General features: G+C 58.8%; 1 protein-coding gene across 1 annotated transcript; it reads left to right on the plus strand.

Annotated features, from left to right (window-relative positions):
- Window positions 1-359: 359 nt before the first annotated feature.
- TAMALIN (trafficking regulator and scaffold protein tamalin) lies at window positions 360-8,318 on the plus strand. Its single transcript, XM_047786668.1, has 8 exons — window positions 360-738; window positions 2,825-2,874; window positions 4,483-4,537; window positions 4,642-4,744; window positions 6,163-6,256; window positions 6,378-6,444; window positions 6,654-6,720; window positions 7,120-8,318. The coding sequence occupies exons 1-8, from the start codon at window positions 487-489 to the stop codon at window positions 7,605-7,607; spliced, it is 1,176 nt and encodes a 391-aa protein (XP_047642624.1). The 5' UTR covers window positions 360-486; the 3' UTR covers window positions 7,608-8,318.
- Window positions 8,319-16,496: the final 8,178 nt, after the last annotated feature.

Consider the following 16,496-nt stretch of genomic DNA (forward strand, 5'->3'; position numbering starts at 1 on the left):
TTCCTTAAGTCTCCTGCAGCCCCGGATCTCCTAGAATCTTACTCTGGGCCTCCAAACCGCCTCAAAAGGACTCCTTAATGTCGCTCCACCGCCAGACTCCTCGAATCTCCAAAGCCCTAAAATTTCAAATCTGGTGCACAAGGCCCTTCGCAGGCCCCTCCCCACTCCTCAGGTATCACGGAGATGCCCTGCCCCCTATCCCCTCCGCGGGTAGCTCTTCCCCCTGTTGAGCGCTCGGCACCCCAAGAGTTTCCCCAGCATCGGCAGGCCTCCGGAGCGGGGGCGGGGCTCCCGGGCAGCAGCCCCTCGGTGGGCGGAGCCGGTCGCGCTGGGGGCGTGGCCCCGCGAGGCCGCTCCTCCCCCGCCCCTCAGCCCGCCCGGCTCTCCGAACCTATAAAGGAAGGCGACCCACCACTCTCCCAGCTGGCATCTCTGAGCCGTCGCCAGCCCCACCGCGCATACCAAGGGGCACCGGGCGCCGGAGCCATGACCCTCCGCCGACTCAGGAAGCTGCAGCAGAAAGAGGAGGCGACGGCCGCCCCGGACCCAGCTGCCCGGGCTCCCGACTCGGAAGCTGCGCCCGCTGCTCCGACCCCGACCCCGGCCTCAGGCCCCCCTGCCGCAGCCGCCAGCCCTGGGACCCCTGGGGACGAGCTGTACGCGGCGCTGGAGGACTATCACCCGGCCGAGCTGTACCGCGCGCTCGCCGTGTCCGGGGGCACCCTGCCCCGCCGAAAGGTGCGTACCCCCCAACTCCCACGGCCCCCCGGCCCTCGGCGCCCTCCGATGTCCCTTCCTCAGGGTCCTCGTAACCCGCAACAGCCCCCATCCGTGCCTGCTGATCCCTATGCACTTCTAGGGTCCCCGAGTGCCCCTCCATTCCTCACCAGCCCGCTGACCCCCACGACACGTTCAGATCCTGCTGGGTCCCCTCGGCCCTCTGCCCAGAAGGCACAAGCTCCTCCACCCGCGGCCCCGGCCCCCCGCCACCCCCGAGCTGGGCAGCTCTCCACTCCCCACGCGCCGCCGCCCCGGTCGCCCCTCTCCTTCCTGCCGCCTCCCCAGATCCCCTTCCCCTTCAGCACCCCCAGCCCCACCTCCCCAAGTCCAGGTGTCTCGAGGCCCCCAGGACCCCTTGTCTGGGCTTCTCCAGTGGGAGTGGGGAGGCCTCGGGCTGGGGTCCCGCCTCTCGCCCAGACAAGTTGAGGGTCCGCCGGCCCCGGGTGGGGAGGAGGGCGGCGGACGCGCCGCGTGCCTTCTCTCCGGGGAAGTGAGAGCGGCGCCGCCAACTCCGAGATCTCACCCTTCCGAAGGGACGCCCGGATTCCTGGGCTCGGGGCCTGCCCTGCGTCTGAGTGCGGGGCGCGAGGCCACCGCTCCCTGGACGTCAGCCGCCGCGACCGGACGCGGTGGGAGGGGAAGCCGGGCGCCCGCGGGGCAGGAAGGATGCGGGCCGCGCCCGCCCTCTGAGTGGCCCCCGCCGGCGGGCTCTTTCCTTTGGCCTGAGGGGGACCCGAGCGCTCTGAAAGGAGAACTCAAGACCCGGGTTCAGGAGAGGGGGCTGCTGGCCTTTCCCCTCTCAGCTCCCCCCACCCTTTCCCCTGGCTCCCCCCACCCCCAACACAATGAGCAGCTTGTTGAGAATTTGCATTTTATGAAAATCGGGTGGAAAACAAAGGGGTCTCTCTATGTTGCCCAGTCCTTCCCCCCCCCTCCCCCCCGGGCCCCTTTGGGAATTGTCCCCACCCCTGAGGCCCATCTTTGGTTCCCGAGAAAGAGGGTTTCCTTCTCTTCCCCGCCTTGGGGCAGCCTGAGGGGAGGGTTAACAAGGACACTGACTAGGAAGGCCCTGGGCTGTTTGGGGCACACAGAACAAGGATGGGCCTGGGCCTGGACTTTTTCCCAGGAATAATAACTTAGGGAGAGAGACTAGTTTTTCAGGGACCCAGAAGAAGTAGGGACCCTCCGCTCTGTCATCCCCCACACCAAAAACAAAACAAAGCAGAAAAACCAAAAAACACCCAAACTCCCAATCTCTCTCCTTGAGAATAGTGAGACTTAAGGACAAGTTTGAGATCTAAGTGGGGTTTTTTGGTCCCAGAAAACAAAATATATGGCAAAATTGAGAGGCCCGGGTGGAGCTAGACACAGCTGCCACTTGCAGCTGTATCCAGAGCTGGTCCCCAAAAAGGTCTGTACTTTGGGGTCCCTCTGTCCCCTGCCTTTCCATGCTCAGGCTGAGACTGTCAGCCAGCCCTCCACACCTGGCCTCTGACCCCAGTTCCCCCAAGCCACACTCTGCAGCTGATAAATTAGGAGGAGAGACCCATGTGGTCCTGGGGGCTCTGGAGTATCTAGACAGGCAAGCCCAGGGGCCTCCTGCCCCTCTCTGAATAACACCTGAGATGAGCCCTTGCTTCAGCTGGTAGGGTCTAGGGCTCCCGAGCCCCTGTAGATACACACCCTGGGGGTGGAGTCTCTCCTATCTAGAGTAATGACCCCCCCACACACCAGACTGGGAACCAGCACAGGGCTTCATGCACCCGGCACCCATGAGGGCTGTTGTGTCTCCACAGTCCCAGTTATGGGGGTGGGTAAAGCTTGGGGAGAAAGCTATGGGGATACTGACAGTGGGACTCTGCAGGTAGCTACACCAGCACAAGAGCAGATGTGGAGCTGGGGCCGGGTAAACGGGCAACAGGGAGTGGGATGCTGGGTCTGAGGCCAGAGCCCAGGCAAGGAGCTCCCCAAAGGCGGGCTCTCAGCATCTGCTTCAAGACGGCTCCCTCTCACCTGCTTCTTCCCGATTCTCCTTCCCACCCAGGGCTCTGGATTCCGCTGGAAGAGTCTCAGCCAGAGTCCTGAACAGCAGCGGTGAGTCACCGTTACCCCAGCCCCTAGACGGGTCCAAAAGGGTGAGGTGCTGGGGTGGGGGCAGCACGACACAGCATGTCAGGCCAGCCAGGGGGGAGTCACGCTCCTGCCCTTTCAGCACGGCTCCCTCACTGAGAATGGGGGGCAGGTGGGGGTGTGGGCTGTGTCAGGGGGGGTGGCAGAGGAAGGAGGTAGGCACTTTTGAGTCATCAGGTGCTCCTCAAGCCGCCCCCAGTCCCTGCCAGGTCCCCCTCCCTGGAGAGAGCTGCTCTGGGAGGGGGGGAAGCAGGAGAGGTCTTTGGGGCTCCCCGAGCCCTCCCAGCCCCAGCAAACCCCGAGAGCCCAAACCATGGTCCAGCTGCTCAAGTGGAGCGGCCCCTGCCTCCAGAATTTCAGTCCTCTGCTGGTCCCATCCTGGGGCAGGGGTGCCTCTTAGGAAGGCTTTGAGATGAGGGCAGAAGGAGGTGCTGACTCTGGCCCCACTCTGCCCATGTCCCATCTTGATTCAGGCCTGGCTTCTTCCAGAATGGATCAGCAGACTATGGCCTGCTGGCCAGGTTGGCCTGACTGAGCCTTGAACTAAGAGTCCTTTTTATATTTCTAAAGGGCTGTAAAAACCAAAACAAAGAACCATGTAGGACAGAGGCTGTCCACTATTTTAGGTCTCAAAAAGAAAGGCTAATATGTTTTCTGTCTGACCCTTTGCAGAAAAAGGTTGCCAGTCCTTCTAGAAACCCAGAGAGCCCTGGAGTAGATACAGCAGTCACCCTGCTCCCCACCCCAACACACACACAGGGGGAAAGGCCTGCATTCAAAGCAGGGAGGAGCTCAGGCTGGGGTTGGGAGTTGCTGCTCTGCTCTTGGGCAAGGGGGTATGCGGGGCAGGTTTGGGCCCTGAGAGGCCTGGGTCTCCAGGGCCTTTCTGAGGCCACGAGGCGGCTCGAAGGGGCCTTAACTCTGCCTCTGGCAGGCCGGGAAGGAAGGGGATGGGGGTGGGCAGAGGAAACTCTGGGCTCCCCCAGCAGGCGAGGATCTGGAGCAACTCCAGACCATTGTGTCCAGCGGGCAGGCCGTCAGTGCGGGAAGGGGCGGCCTCGAGGCTCCCCTCCCCCCTCCCGAGCCCTCACATCTGGTGGGCTGGCCCCACCGCAGCTGGGAGGAGCAGCTGTGGTCTGGGCCCGAGCCTCGTGACCGGCCTCTGGGGGTGGGGCCAGCCCTCTCCCCAAGGCCCTGGAGCCGCCAAGGAGCAGAGGACGCCCTAGGCTGGGGCTGAAGTGGGGGCCTCAGCTAGCCAGCAAGTGGTATTCTGGGGCTCACTGGAAAGCTGGGTTTGTGGCCCAAAAACTCAGCTAGCCCCCCAGCCCCGGGGGCCAGGCATTCCTGTGCCTCCCTCTCCAGAGGCTGGATTGATTCTGTGTGGCTCCCCGAAGCTACGGTCAGCTACACATGGGGAAGGACGTGCCGGCAACCTGTGACCCGTGTGACATGTCTCTGGGACAGTGAGCCCGGCCCGGATGTTCCGGAGCAGACTCCAGCACCGGTGGGGGCCACGCTCTGGGACCGCCCAGCTCCTTTTAATCCCGACAGTCTTTCCTGTGTCTCCTGCAGGAAAGTGCTGACTCTGGAGAAGGAGGAGAACCAGACCTTTGGCTTTGAGATCCAGGTGGGAGAAGCTGGGTGCTGAGGAGGGGAGGCGCGGGGAGGCCAGTCTGCGGGATGGGTGGATCCTGTCCCAGCCTTGGGCTGAGGGCCCCCTGTGTGTTACAGACTTACGGCCTCCACCACCGCGAGGAGCAGCGTGTGGAGATGGTGACCTTCGTCTGCCGGGTTCATGAGTCCAGCCCTGCCCAGCTGGCTGGGCTCACACCAGGTGAGGCCCGAGCCCAGGACGCAGGGCTCTGGGAGGGCGGTGTGACCCTACTCCCAAGCAGAGGGGGCAAGAAATCTCATCGGAGGAGTTCCCCTTGTGGTGCAGCTGAAACGCATCCAACTAGTATCCATGAGGATACGGTTCGATCCCCGGCCTCACTCAGTGGGTTGAGGATCTGGCGTTGCCGTGAGCTGTGGTGTAGGCCACAGACACGGCTCGGATCCCATGTTGCTGTGGCTGTGATGTAGGATGGTGGCTATAGCTCTGATTAGACCCCTAGGCTGGGAATCTCCATATGCTGTGGGTGAGGCCCTAAAAAGAAAAAAAAAAAGAAATCTCTTCTGAAACCACTCCCCCTTTCCTCCTCCTCTTTTGAGAAGACCAGAAAGAAAGAATGGATTGGATCCAGGCAAATGTGCCATTTACTGCGTGATCTTTAGCAGTCCCATCTGCAGACTGGGGGCAGTGACCTGTCCTCACCTCTGTGTGGTGAGGGGATTCCCTGGGCACAGAACCGGGCCCTGGTAAAGGCACATGCTGCTGCTGTCCTGCCTCCTCCTGGCCATCTGGCCATCAGGCATGGACAGGAGTTGGGGAAGGAACAACATTCCATTAGAGCCGCTTAATACTGGGGATCAGGGCCTTACTTGGCCCCAACCTGGCCCAATACTTCCTCTAGCAAGGAAATGGTGCCTCCAGTAAGAGACCCTTGGGACTGGCCAGATCTAGAGTCCCAAGTCCCAGGAAGGGGCAGCCTGAGACCACACGAACTGACCTCCTGTCACCATTCTCTTCCCTAAGCCCTCACCTCCTGGCCCGTTGCTCAGCAGCCCCAGGGAGCTAGAGGGGTTCATTGCAATTTTGCAAAGGAGTTTCAGCTCCACTCTCCCTCCTAATCTCAAGGGTAGCCATAGCAGGGATCCCCACCGCTTTTCCTGATGGGCGATGAGCCCTCAAAAATGGTGGCCAGCCTTACCTGAGCTCAGGAGGCTCCACGGTGGCCCAGGGCATCAGAGGCTGAGGCCACTTATGCCTGGGGCCAGTGTTAGTTCCCAGCTGGTTGCTACTCACCCAGCCCCCTTCCTGTCTGCTGGGTCTCATGACAGCCTGTGGGCTGAACCAAAATAACCAGCTCTGGGGGCAGCCCAGGCTTGAGGGGAGGGCTCAGCCCTTGAAGACAGCGCTTTCTGAGGGTGAGGCGGGGTGGGCGGGTTGGGGTGGGGGAGGTGTCCGAGGGCCCCGGCCCCTGTGCTGGGGTGCTGGGCCTGGACCAGATCTCCTCAGAACCATGAGTGGGGGTAGGGAGTACAGGCGAATTCTATGGGGTTATTACCCCTAACCTTTCTGGAGAAGGTAAGGGGCTGAGATTCTCCCACATGCCCCACGGAGCAGATGCCAAGCCCCTCTCTGCCTGGCAGGGGACACCATCGCCAGCGTCAATGGGCTGAATGTGGAAGGCATCCGGCATCGAGAGATTGTTGACATCATCAAGGCGTCTGGCAACGTTCTCAGGTAAGTCCAGGTGCCTCAGTCCCTGGCAGGGGAGCGGGGGACAGGGGACCTGAGCTCAGCCTCCCTCGGAGTTTCCCCACCCCCTGGGCTCACTCAGCCTTCGATTCCCCAACCTCCTCAGACTGGAAACTCTGTACGGGACGTCAATTCGGAAGGCAGAGCTGGAAGCTCGTCTGCAGTACCTGAAGGTAAAGCAGCCCAGAGACTTGCTGCCGCCACCACCTCCTCTTCCCAAGCCCCTGCCCCTGCAGGCCCGGGTCTCTTTTAGTTTATCTTCCTGGACCTCCTTTTAACCTAAAGGTTTCTTCTGTGTACTCCCTGATCCCTCAGTCTGCAGCCACCTCCCCCTAGTTGCTTGCTAGCTCCTGACAGCGAGGCGGGGGGGTGTCTCTTGCAGCAAACCCTGTATGAGAAGTGGGGAGAATACAGGTCCCTAATGGTGCAGGAGCAGCGCCTGGTGCACGGTGAGTAGAGGAGGGCTGTGCCCGGCCACTGGCGCCCCTACCATACCGTCTTCCCTGCTTCCCGCTCCAAAGTAAAGAAAGCTACTACTACCGGTGCAGCAGCGCTGTCACATTTTTAGGTAATCCTTATACCTGTGCTCTGAGGAAAGTGCTAGATCCCGCCATCTCCATTTTACAGATGGGAACACCGAGGCTCAAAGAGCTTGTTTCAGACCCCTTGGCGGCTCTTGTGTCATCAGTGGGCCTCATAAAGCTCTGAGTGTCAAAGATCCGCTTGAGGGAGGTGGGGGCTCAAGGTTGTGCCCCGCCCACGGGCCACGCAGATGGTCAGGAAGGAAGGAGCCGAGGTCTCCTGCCCTCGCCCTCTGACGGTCCTCCCTCGTGTCCTCCGCCCCGCAGGCCTCGTGGTGAAGGATCCGAGCATCTACGACACGCTGGAGTCGGTGCGCTCCTGCCTGTACGGCGCCGGCCTGCTCCCGGGCTCGCTGCCCTTCGGGCCCCTGCTGGCCGCGCCCGGGGGTCCCCGCGGGGCCGCGCGGCGGGCCGGGGGCGACGCGGACGACGCCGTCTACCACACGTGCTTCTTTGGGGGCACCGAGCCGCCCGCGCCGCCACCGCCGCCCCCCGCGCGCGCGCCCGGCCCGGGCCCCGCCGCCGTCTCAGCCCCGGGGCCCCGGGCGCTGCTGAGCCGCAGCGCCAGCGTGCGGTGCGCAGGCCCGGGGGGCGGCGGCGGGGGCGCGCCGGGCGCGCTCTGGACTGAGGCTCGCGAGCAGGCCCTGTGCGGCCCGGGCCTGCGCAAGACCAAGTATCGCAGCTTCCGCCGGCGGCTGCTCAAGTTCATCCCCGGACTCAACCGCTCCCTGGAGGAGGAGGAGAGCCAGCTGTAGGGGCGGGGGCGGGTGGGGGAAGGTATTTATTTATTTATTCGTTCCAGCCAGTGCAGAAAGGGGACAGGGGCGGCCGCCCGGCCGAGGGGACCCCAGGAGCCCAGAGCAGCGGGAGAGGGTCCTAGCCAGCCAGCCAACCCAGCTAGCCTTGCTCGGTTCGTCGTTTGTCTCTGCGGAGTCCAGACCCCTCTCCTCCCCCTCGCCAAAGCCGGAGTGGGAGGTGGGCCCGGGAGAACCAGGCAAGCTCGGGGTTGGGAGAGGTTCGGGGGCCAAAGATGCGGCGTGCCATCCTACATCTGGGTCAGTAGTGCCTTGTGGGGTGTCGAGGAGAACCCCTCCTCCGGGTGGGGGGTCCCTGTCCCACGAAGCCCTCTCCTCAGCTTTACTCTCTCCCCATCCTTGGCCTTGGGGACAAACGCGGTCGTTCCCCCACCCTCCACATACGTATGCGCATCCAGTTAACCAGCGGCCCGCCTCAGGGGCCCAAGGTGCTGGTCCCCCTCTCTCTCCCGACCTTGACCCCTAAGGGCTTGGCTCCTCCCAGGGGCGTGTAACTAAGTGGGGTCCTGTCGGGCAGGGGTCCTGGGTTCTCGGCCTGTCGGGGGACAGGAGTGGGCACGTCCGGGTCGGGTGGGGGCAGCACAGACTGTTCCACCGTTTTGCATATTGTTGCTTCTGAACCACAAACTATAAAATTGACGGTTTTTTGCATCTGTGTCAGCGTGGTGACTGCCTAAGGGGGAGGATTGGGTTCGGGCAAGCTCTGACTCCACCATACACCCGCCCCCCAACACACACACACACACACACACACACACTATTTTACATCTTATCTGCTTGGAGCCCGCAGCTGGGGAAATAGACTGGAGGATTTGAACTTACATGTATGGGCCTGAACTAAAGGTCCCCACATCCCTTTAGAACTCGGGCTTCTGGTTTAATGCATCTTAAACCTTCCACCCCTGGAGTTCCCGTCGTGGCTCTGTGGAAATGAATCTGACTAGTATCCATGAGGATGAAGGTTTGATCCCTGGCCTCGATCACGGGGTTAAGGGTCCTGAGTTACTGTGAGCTGTGGTGTAGGTCACAGGTGCTGCTGGGATCCACCGTGGCTGTGGCTGTGGCTGTGGTGTAGACCGGCAGCTACAGCTCCGATTTGACCCCTAGCCTAGGAACGTCCATATACTGCAGGTGTGGCCCCAAAAAGACCAAAAAAAAACCTGCCCCTAAAATCACAACGGGTGGGGTCAAGGGTCCTCTCTAGAGTCCTTAGCTATCCTTGTGTAACTAACTAGCATGCTCTCCCTCCCATAGAGGAGAACTTAGCCATTATCCACCCAACCTGTGACAGGCACAGTCATGGTTCACTTGTTCTGGAACACCTCAAAGTCTTCCCATGCTCCTAGAATAGGATTCTAACTCCTCTGCAGGGGTATCTGACGCCTGCCTACTTCATTTGCTGGCCTCCCCTTTCGCTCCGTGCTCCGGCTGCCTTGCCCACAGTAGACTTCAGATGCCCTGCCCTCGGCATCTGTGGGCTTGTTCTGCCCACGGTTGACTCCTTGGGTACTCCTCTACCTCCCCAAGGCCCTCCCATCTGGTCTGAAATACCCTCTCTTGCGCCCTCTGCTGTGACAGAGGCTTGTTCTATTTCTATCACGCTACTCATCCCCTTCGGAAACTGTCTTGTTTTGACTTTTGCCTGGTTGTTCACTCCTTGCAGCAGGACTCAGGGCCCTGTTCTGTCTACTCACTGCTCTATTTCTTGCCCAACACTAGCCCATAGTAGAACCTCAGTAGACAGAGTGTGTGCTCAAAGCATCTCCAAGAGGTGGTCACCACCTTTGGGGTGACCCAGGCAAGTGACCTGTCCAGAGTCACACAGAAAGTAAGTTGGACCCAAGATTTGAGCCCCAGACTTGAGCCCCCTGTGTCAGTGCTCCTCCTTGGCAGAAATCGAAATACAGGGGGTGGCTTTAAGAGGTCTAGGTGGGGAGTTGCCATTGTGCTCACAGAGTTAAGAACCCAGCTAGTATCTATGAGGATGTGGGTTCGATCCCTGGCCTTGCTCAGTGGGTTAAGGATCCCGAGTTGCCATAAGCTGTGGTGTAGGTTGTAGACGTGGCTTGAATCCTGCATTGCTGTGGCTGTGGTGTAGGCCAGCAGCTACAACTCTGATTCAACCCCTAGCCTGGGAACCTCCATATGCTGCAGGTGCGGCCCTAAAAAGCAAAATAAATAAATAAATACATACATACCTAAGTGAGGAGTTCCTGTTGTGGCTCAATGGATTACAAACCTGAGTAGTGTCTATGAGGATTCGGGTTCGATCCCTGGTCTCGATCAGTGGGTTAAGGAGCGAGAGCCGTGAGCTGTGGTGTAGGTCACAGATGCGGCTTGGATCCTGTGTTGCTGTGGCTGTGGTGTAGGCCGGCAGCTACAGCTCTGATTAGACCCCTAGTCTGGGAACCTCCATATGCCACAGGTGAGGCCCTAAGAAAAAAAAAAGTAAATAAGTAAATAAATACCTAAGTGATTAAAAAAAAGGATAAAATCCAAACGCTTCATCGTGGTCACAACGTGTTGTCCCTCTGGGCAGACAAATTACAAAAAGGCATCCATTCTTATGGGTTGATACCTGCCACATGGGTCCAATCATTTGGCGACAAGGAAGCTTTGTGCAGTGCACAACCTTTGCAACTAAACTGGAGTGCCCTGCATGAGGCTCTCCGGGATCTGGGCCTTGCCCCTCTCTTCGAGCTCAAATTGTTTCTCCTTCTATGTCATTGATCATACTTAAGCCACATTATTATTTCCAGCCCTCAAATATGCCAAACTCTTTCCTGCCTCTGGTTCTTTCTCTCGACCTGAGATAGTCTTCTTTGCAAGACTGATTCCGCTGTCCTCAGATCTCATATTAAACATCACCTCCTTAAAGAGGTGATATGGGAGTTCCCGTCATGGCACAGTGGAAGCGAATCCGACTAGGAACCATGAGGTTTCAGGTTCAATCCCTGGCCTCGCTCAGTGGGTTGAGGATCTGGCATTGCCATGAGCTGTGGTGTGGATCACAGACGCGGCTCGGATCTGGCCTTGCTGTGGCTGTGGTGTAGGCCGGCAGCTGTAGCTCTGATTAGACCCCTAGCCTGGGAACCTCCATATGCCACGGGTATGGCCCTAAGAAAACAAAAAAACAAAACAAAAAAAAAGAGGTGATATGATCAGAAGTAGTTCCCTGCCCCCATTATTTGAGGCCTCTGTTTTTCATTCTTCATAGCACTTACTTCCAATTGGTAATCATACCGACCTCTCTTGTGAGCTGTCTTTTGCTTTTCTCAGGCAGGAAACGCAGCTGTGTTTACACTGTACCTCCAGGGCCTAAGAGCCTGGCACCCGGCAGGTGCTCAATACACGGGGCTGCCTTCTCGAGACTAGCCCGGCAGAGGGGTGACCACCAGCTCCCCACATCTCAGCCCTGCAGGGCGGGGTGAGGAGGGCCCTCCCCTGCTCCATCTGCGGCTGGCATCTGTGGGCCCCTCGCAAATCCCTTCGGGGCTGGGGTGGGCTCCAGCCAGGGCACCTGCACCTGGCGGCCCTGCCCTCCCTGGTCCTGGGGAGGGAGGACATTTGATTAAGAAAATGGAGCTTCCCCAAGCTCCCTGTTTGAACAGCTGCTCTGCCGTGATGACAAACAGCAGCTCCCGGGGGCTCAGGTCTAGGGGAGGGGCTCTCTCACACCTTTGTTCCCAGAGCCCCGGGCCCCAGGCTGCCAGGAGACCAGCTGCCTGGGCACACCCTAGCACCTTCCTGGGGGTGGGGGGCTGCCAGGGCCTCCCTGGCTTTCTCCTCCCTGAATAGATTCCCCTCCTGTCTCCTGCCAGTCCGTCCCCCACCCCCCATGCAGCTAGTATTGGCTGCGACGGCAGTACCCCTCACCCAGGCCGAAGAAGGGGGCTCCTGGCTGGCTGTGTGCATCCCGAGGAGGAGGGTGAGGGGGTGCCCAGGGCGGGCCTGGATCCCACCTCTCAGCTGATGGGATGACGGCACCAGCACAGCAGCCTCCTGCCGTGTAGGTGGGTGACAGGGAGTGACTAATGTGCGAGCTGCGATGCTAAAAATTAACCCAAAGATCGTGTTTGGTGGAAGGGTGGGGGTGGATGGGAAAGGAGCAGGGACTGGGAATACTGTGTGGTCGGTATTCCCCCTGCCCTGCCTCCCCTCCTCCACCTCCCACCAGCCTTCTGGTCCTCTCAAAGCCTCAGGGGACTCTGCGGGAGCCCTGCCCCCTCCCCAGGCCACAAGGGGGAGAGTGGACGCCACTCAGGTCTGCATGGTAGTGAGGACACAGCCCTGAAATCCAGTTCAGATCTGAGGTCCCCACAGAGCCCTGCATCTGCCCCATCCCCTCGGCATGGCAGCTGCATGCCCCTGAGTCCCCTGGCGGGCCCTCTGCTCGGGCTCGAGCTCTGCCTGGGGCGGCAGGGGGGAGCAGAAGCAGCCAGCGCACAGAGACAAGGGCAGGTTCCTGCCAGCAACTGGAGGTGGGGGACAGGGGGTGGCATCTGTCCTGAAGGAAAGGAGGGAGAATTGTCTCCCGGGCAATCACCCAGGTCCTGGCACTGTGCTCAGCACTCCACACCCATCGCTTCATGTAGGCCTCCCAGCATATTGAGAGCCCATTCTACAGATGAAGAAACTGAGGGGGTAGAGAGGTTGAAGCAGCATAGCTGGTACCTGACTGAGCCAGCATTCTCTCAGATTGTCTCTAGAGCCTAGACTGGAGAGAGAGAAGCCTTCCTGGAAGAAGGAGTGTGAGGACAGGGTCGAGGTGGTAAAGAACCATTTAGAGGAACTGAACCTCCAAGTCTCCAAGACTAACTTGTGGGGAGCCAGGTGGGAGCGTGGAGGGCAAATGAAAGGTGGGAGCTGAGGGAGCAGGGTCTGAGGTGTGGCAGAGAGCAAAAGGAGGAGGAGATCAGGTCCACAGGGATCAAGGTTCTACGAACGTGGGTGCTGCCCTGGAGTAAGGTGAGAACATTCTCATCAAAATGGGGGAAGGGCTCTTGGGACTGGGCTCCGTCGCCACAAAAGGGACCTGAGCTTGGAGCAGATCTTTGTGGACACACATAAGAAGACATGTAAAAATTCCCATTGTGGCTCAGCAGTAATGAACCCCACTAGTACTCATGAGGACACGGGTTGGATCCCTGGCCTCACTCAGTGGGTTAAGGATCCAGCGTTGCCGTGAGCTGTGGTGTAGGTCACAGATGCAGCTCAGGTCCGGCCTTGCTGTGGCTGTGGCGCAGGCTGGCAGCTGCAGCTCTGATTTGATCCCTAGCCTGGGAACTTCCATATGCCACCCTGCAGCCCTAAAAAAGCAGAAGACAAAACAAAACCAAAAAACACATAGGGAGTTCCCGTCGTGGCGCAGTGGTTAACGAATCCGACTAGGAACCATGAGGTTGCGGGTTCGGTCCCTGCCCTTGCTCAGTGGGTTAACGATCCGGCGTTGCCGTGAGCTGTGGTGTAGGTTGCAGACGCGGCTCGGATCCCGCGTTGCTGTGGCTCTGGCGTAGGCCAGTGGCTACAGCTCTGATTCAACCCCTAGCCTGGGAACCTCCATATGCCGCGGGAGCGGCCCAAAGAAATAGCAAAAAAGACAAAAAAAAAAAAAAACAGATAGAAGGAAGGAACCCATAAACACTCCCTTTTGCCCGGAGGCAAAACCAGAGAACTTGAGCTGAAAGACAGCAGGAGGAAAAACGGTGAGACAGCAGAAGACACTTTCTGCTCACCAGTCACTGGGGATGCTGGGGAGGTGAGAGGGACTGTGTGACTCTCCACGGGTCAGGAGAAACGCCAGGCTGTTGAGTTGGGGAGGCTGCCTGGTCCTACATTGACGGCTGGATGGGATGACCTACAGGAGGGAGTAATAGGCTTAGAGAAATGAGAGGGAAAGGAACATGGGGCTGTGGAGAGGGCACCAGACCAAAGAATGTTCCTCATAGAATAAACTAGCCAAGAGATGAGACCGACGCTGGAGAGTAGAGCAGGTGCGCCTGACCCCTGGTGGTGACCTGCGAGCACTGCACCTCTCAGCCCTGTGCTTGCGGGTCGTTGGGCAGAAGGAGGGGGTCTCCCCTCAGCCCACCTGCTGTGAAGGCAGCTCTCCTGCGTTAGAGCCCACCTCTTCAGCCCTCCTGCCACATTCTTATAAAGTGGAGCCTTCTCTAGACCACCCAACCCAACCGAAGCTCTCGGACACCCTTGCTGAGCCTGGCATTGAGGGGGCCATTCAAACACATTGATCGAAGGGTGTTATGTCTGAACAAATGAACAATGAATTCAGAACTTATATGTCATCAGATTTCATTGACTTCAACCAGCTTACCTTCTTTGTGTGGAATTCCAAAAGGTCCGGGTATTTAAAAAAAACACCCCAGGAGTTTCTGTTGTGGTGCAACGGAAACGAATCCAACTAGGAACCATGAGGTTGAGGGTTCGATCCCTGGCCTCGCTCAGTGGGTTAAGGATCTGGCATTGCAGTGAGCTGTGGTGTAGGTCACAGACTCGGCTGAGATCCAGCTGTGCTGTAGCTGTGGCGTAGGCCGGCAGCTGCAGCTCTGATTGGACCTCTAGCCTGGGAGCATCCATATGCCATGGGTACAGCCCTAAACAGCAAAATAAATAAATAAATAAATACATAAATAAAAAATTTAAAAGACCCCAGACCTTTACTAGCTGTTAAGAATCTAGCGTTGTCACTGCCTGGCCCAGGGGAGCTTCCCAATGTGATGGGTGTGGCCAAATTAAAAACAAACAAAAAACAACACCCCAGGCCCTCAATAAGAATTGACTAGATGTAGAATGAAGATGATTCTAAATACCTCTGCCCACCTAGAACCTTGGCACTCCAAATACTGACCCAGGTCCCTCTGAGGTTCTGTCACCCTTGCCCTCCAGGAGCCAAGGATTTGTGCCTCCCATTGGCGCAGAACCACTTTCTGCCTCATGGGGTCAGTTTTGGTATGTCTCCTCCACAGACTGGGAGCTTTTGGAGGGCAAGGAGATCCCACTGGACACCTCTGTGTCCCCACCATGGGACCTAGGGACCACAATACGGGTATCCAAGACTGGGTGTAGCCAATGCTCAGGGGAAGCGCGGGCTGGGCCTTAGCAGGGGTTCATGTTTAGACCAGGAGTAGGGGTTGGCAGGGGGAGATCAGGCTGGTGGTGGTGCTGGGGGGCGGGCAGCCCCATGAGCTTGGTTGAAATGGGGTGGGAATGGGCTGCCACTTTGATGCACGAATTGGAGGCAGCTAAGCACCCCCTTCGCCCACCCTGAGGCTGAGAGGCTGAGCTCTGAGCTGCGGGGGCAGGTCCCAGCCTGGGGGTGCGGCTGCTATTAGCTGGGCAGGGGGTGGAGATGGGGACTCTGGGTTGCATTTGCCTGGGAGCTGGGAGGGAAGCAGGTGGCAAAGCCTGAGTGAGTAACAGCCTCCTTGAAGCAGCAAATCTTGTCGCCTCAGGAAGTCCCACAGACACAGTGCACCCCCCACCCCCGCCGGGACCTTCTCCCAGCACACGCCCACCCCCGCTCCGCGGAGCCCGCGGTGCCCCAGCACCCTTGACCCCATCGCGGACGCCCACACTTGTCCTCCGGGTCATCCTCCTCTCCTGAGCGTCCTTCCTTCATCCCTTCCCCCACTACATCCGCCACCCCCCCACTACATCCGCCACCCCTCCATCCCCACCGCCCGCAGAGCCCTCGGAACTCGGGGAAGGCGCCCTCCGCGCGCCACCTAGCTCCCTGGGTCTCGCGAGGGGCCGTCCCAGAGAGGGGCGGGGAGCGGGGGGGTGTGGCCCCGGCGGTTGCGGAGCTTGGGGCGGCATCGCCCTCTGCTGGGCAGACCAGGGAACTGCTTCACCTGCGTCCCCTCGTCCTTTCCCTGCCCCCCAGGCCGCTTGCTCTCAGATCTTCCTCGACTTCTCCGCCTTCTCTCTTCTTTCCTTGACCTGACCCCTGCAGGACTCCGACTATGTAGATGTGGGTCCTGGTTCCAGCTCTGTTACAGGCTGTCTGCGGCCTCCCCGAGGCTTGGCTTCCTTCCCTGTGAAATAGCAGTCGTGAAGTCCAAATGCGGGACAGTGAAAGGAGACACTTTGTAAACTGAACGGGAGCATCTGAGGATGAGGTGCGGTTGTTGTTAAGGCTATAACGACACTAGCATTCCAGAGGGAGGGGGAGGGAATCATCTTTCTCCCTGGCCCTGGCCCACTGTGGAAGGAGAGGCAAAATTCATCCCTTTGGAATGCCGCATTTTTTTGCTTTTTCTTTCTTTCTTCTTCTTCTTTTTTTTTAGGGCGGCACCCGCAGCATATGGAAGTTCCCAGGCTAGGGGTCCAATCGGAGCTACAGCTGCCGGCCTACACCGCAGCCACAGCACAGCACCCCAGCCGAGTCTGCGACCTACACCACAGCTCACCGCAATGCTGGTTCCCTGACCCACTGAGGCCAGGGATGGAACCCATGTCCTCATGGACACTAGTCGGGTTCGTTTCCGCTGTGCCACAACGGGAACTCCCGGGAATACCACCTTTTGCTGCATTGCCTTTCAGTCTTTTAAAACAATGATTTATATATATATATGTATTTAGAGTATATATTATGTACATATATATATATATTTATTTAATGCAAATGTGACCATACTCTGCATGCTCTTTTATGTCCTGTCTTTTTTTCTCCAAGTGCACAAATCATGGTAAAAGCCTGGCTTCTGGAGTCAAACAAACTCAAATTCAGGTCCTTGCTCTGTGATTTTATATTTTCCTTCTTGGGCAAAGCACATCACGTTTACTTTTCTCAGCCTCAGTTTTCTCCTCTGC

The sequence above is a fragment of the Phacochoerus africanus genome, chromosome 7, assembly GCF_016906955.1.
Source record: "Phacochoerus africanus isolate WHEZ1 chromosome 7, ROS_Pafr_v1, whole genome shotgun sequence".
Taxonomy (NCBI): Eukaryota; Metazoa; Chordata; class Mammalia; order Artiodactyla; family Suidae; genus Phacochoerus; species Phacochoerus africanus.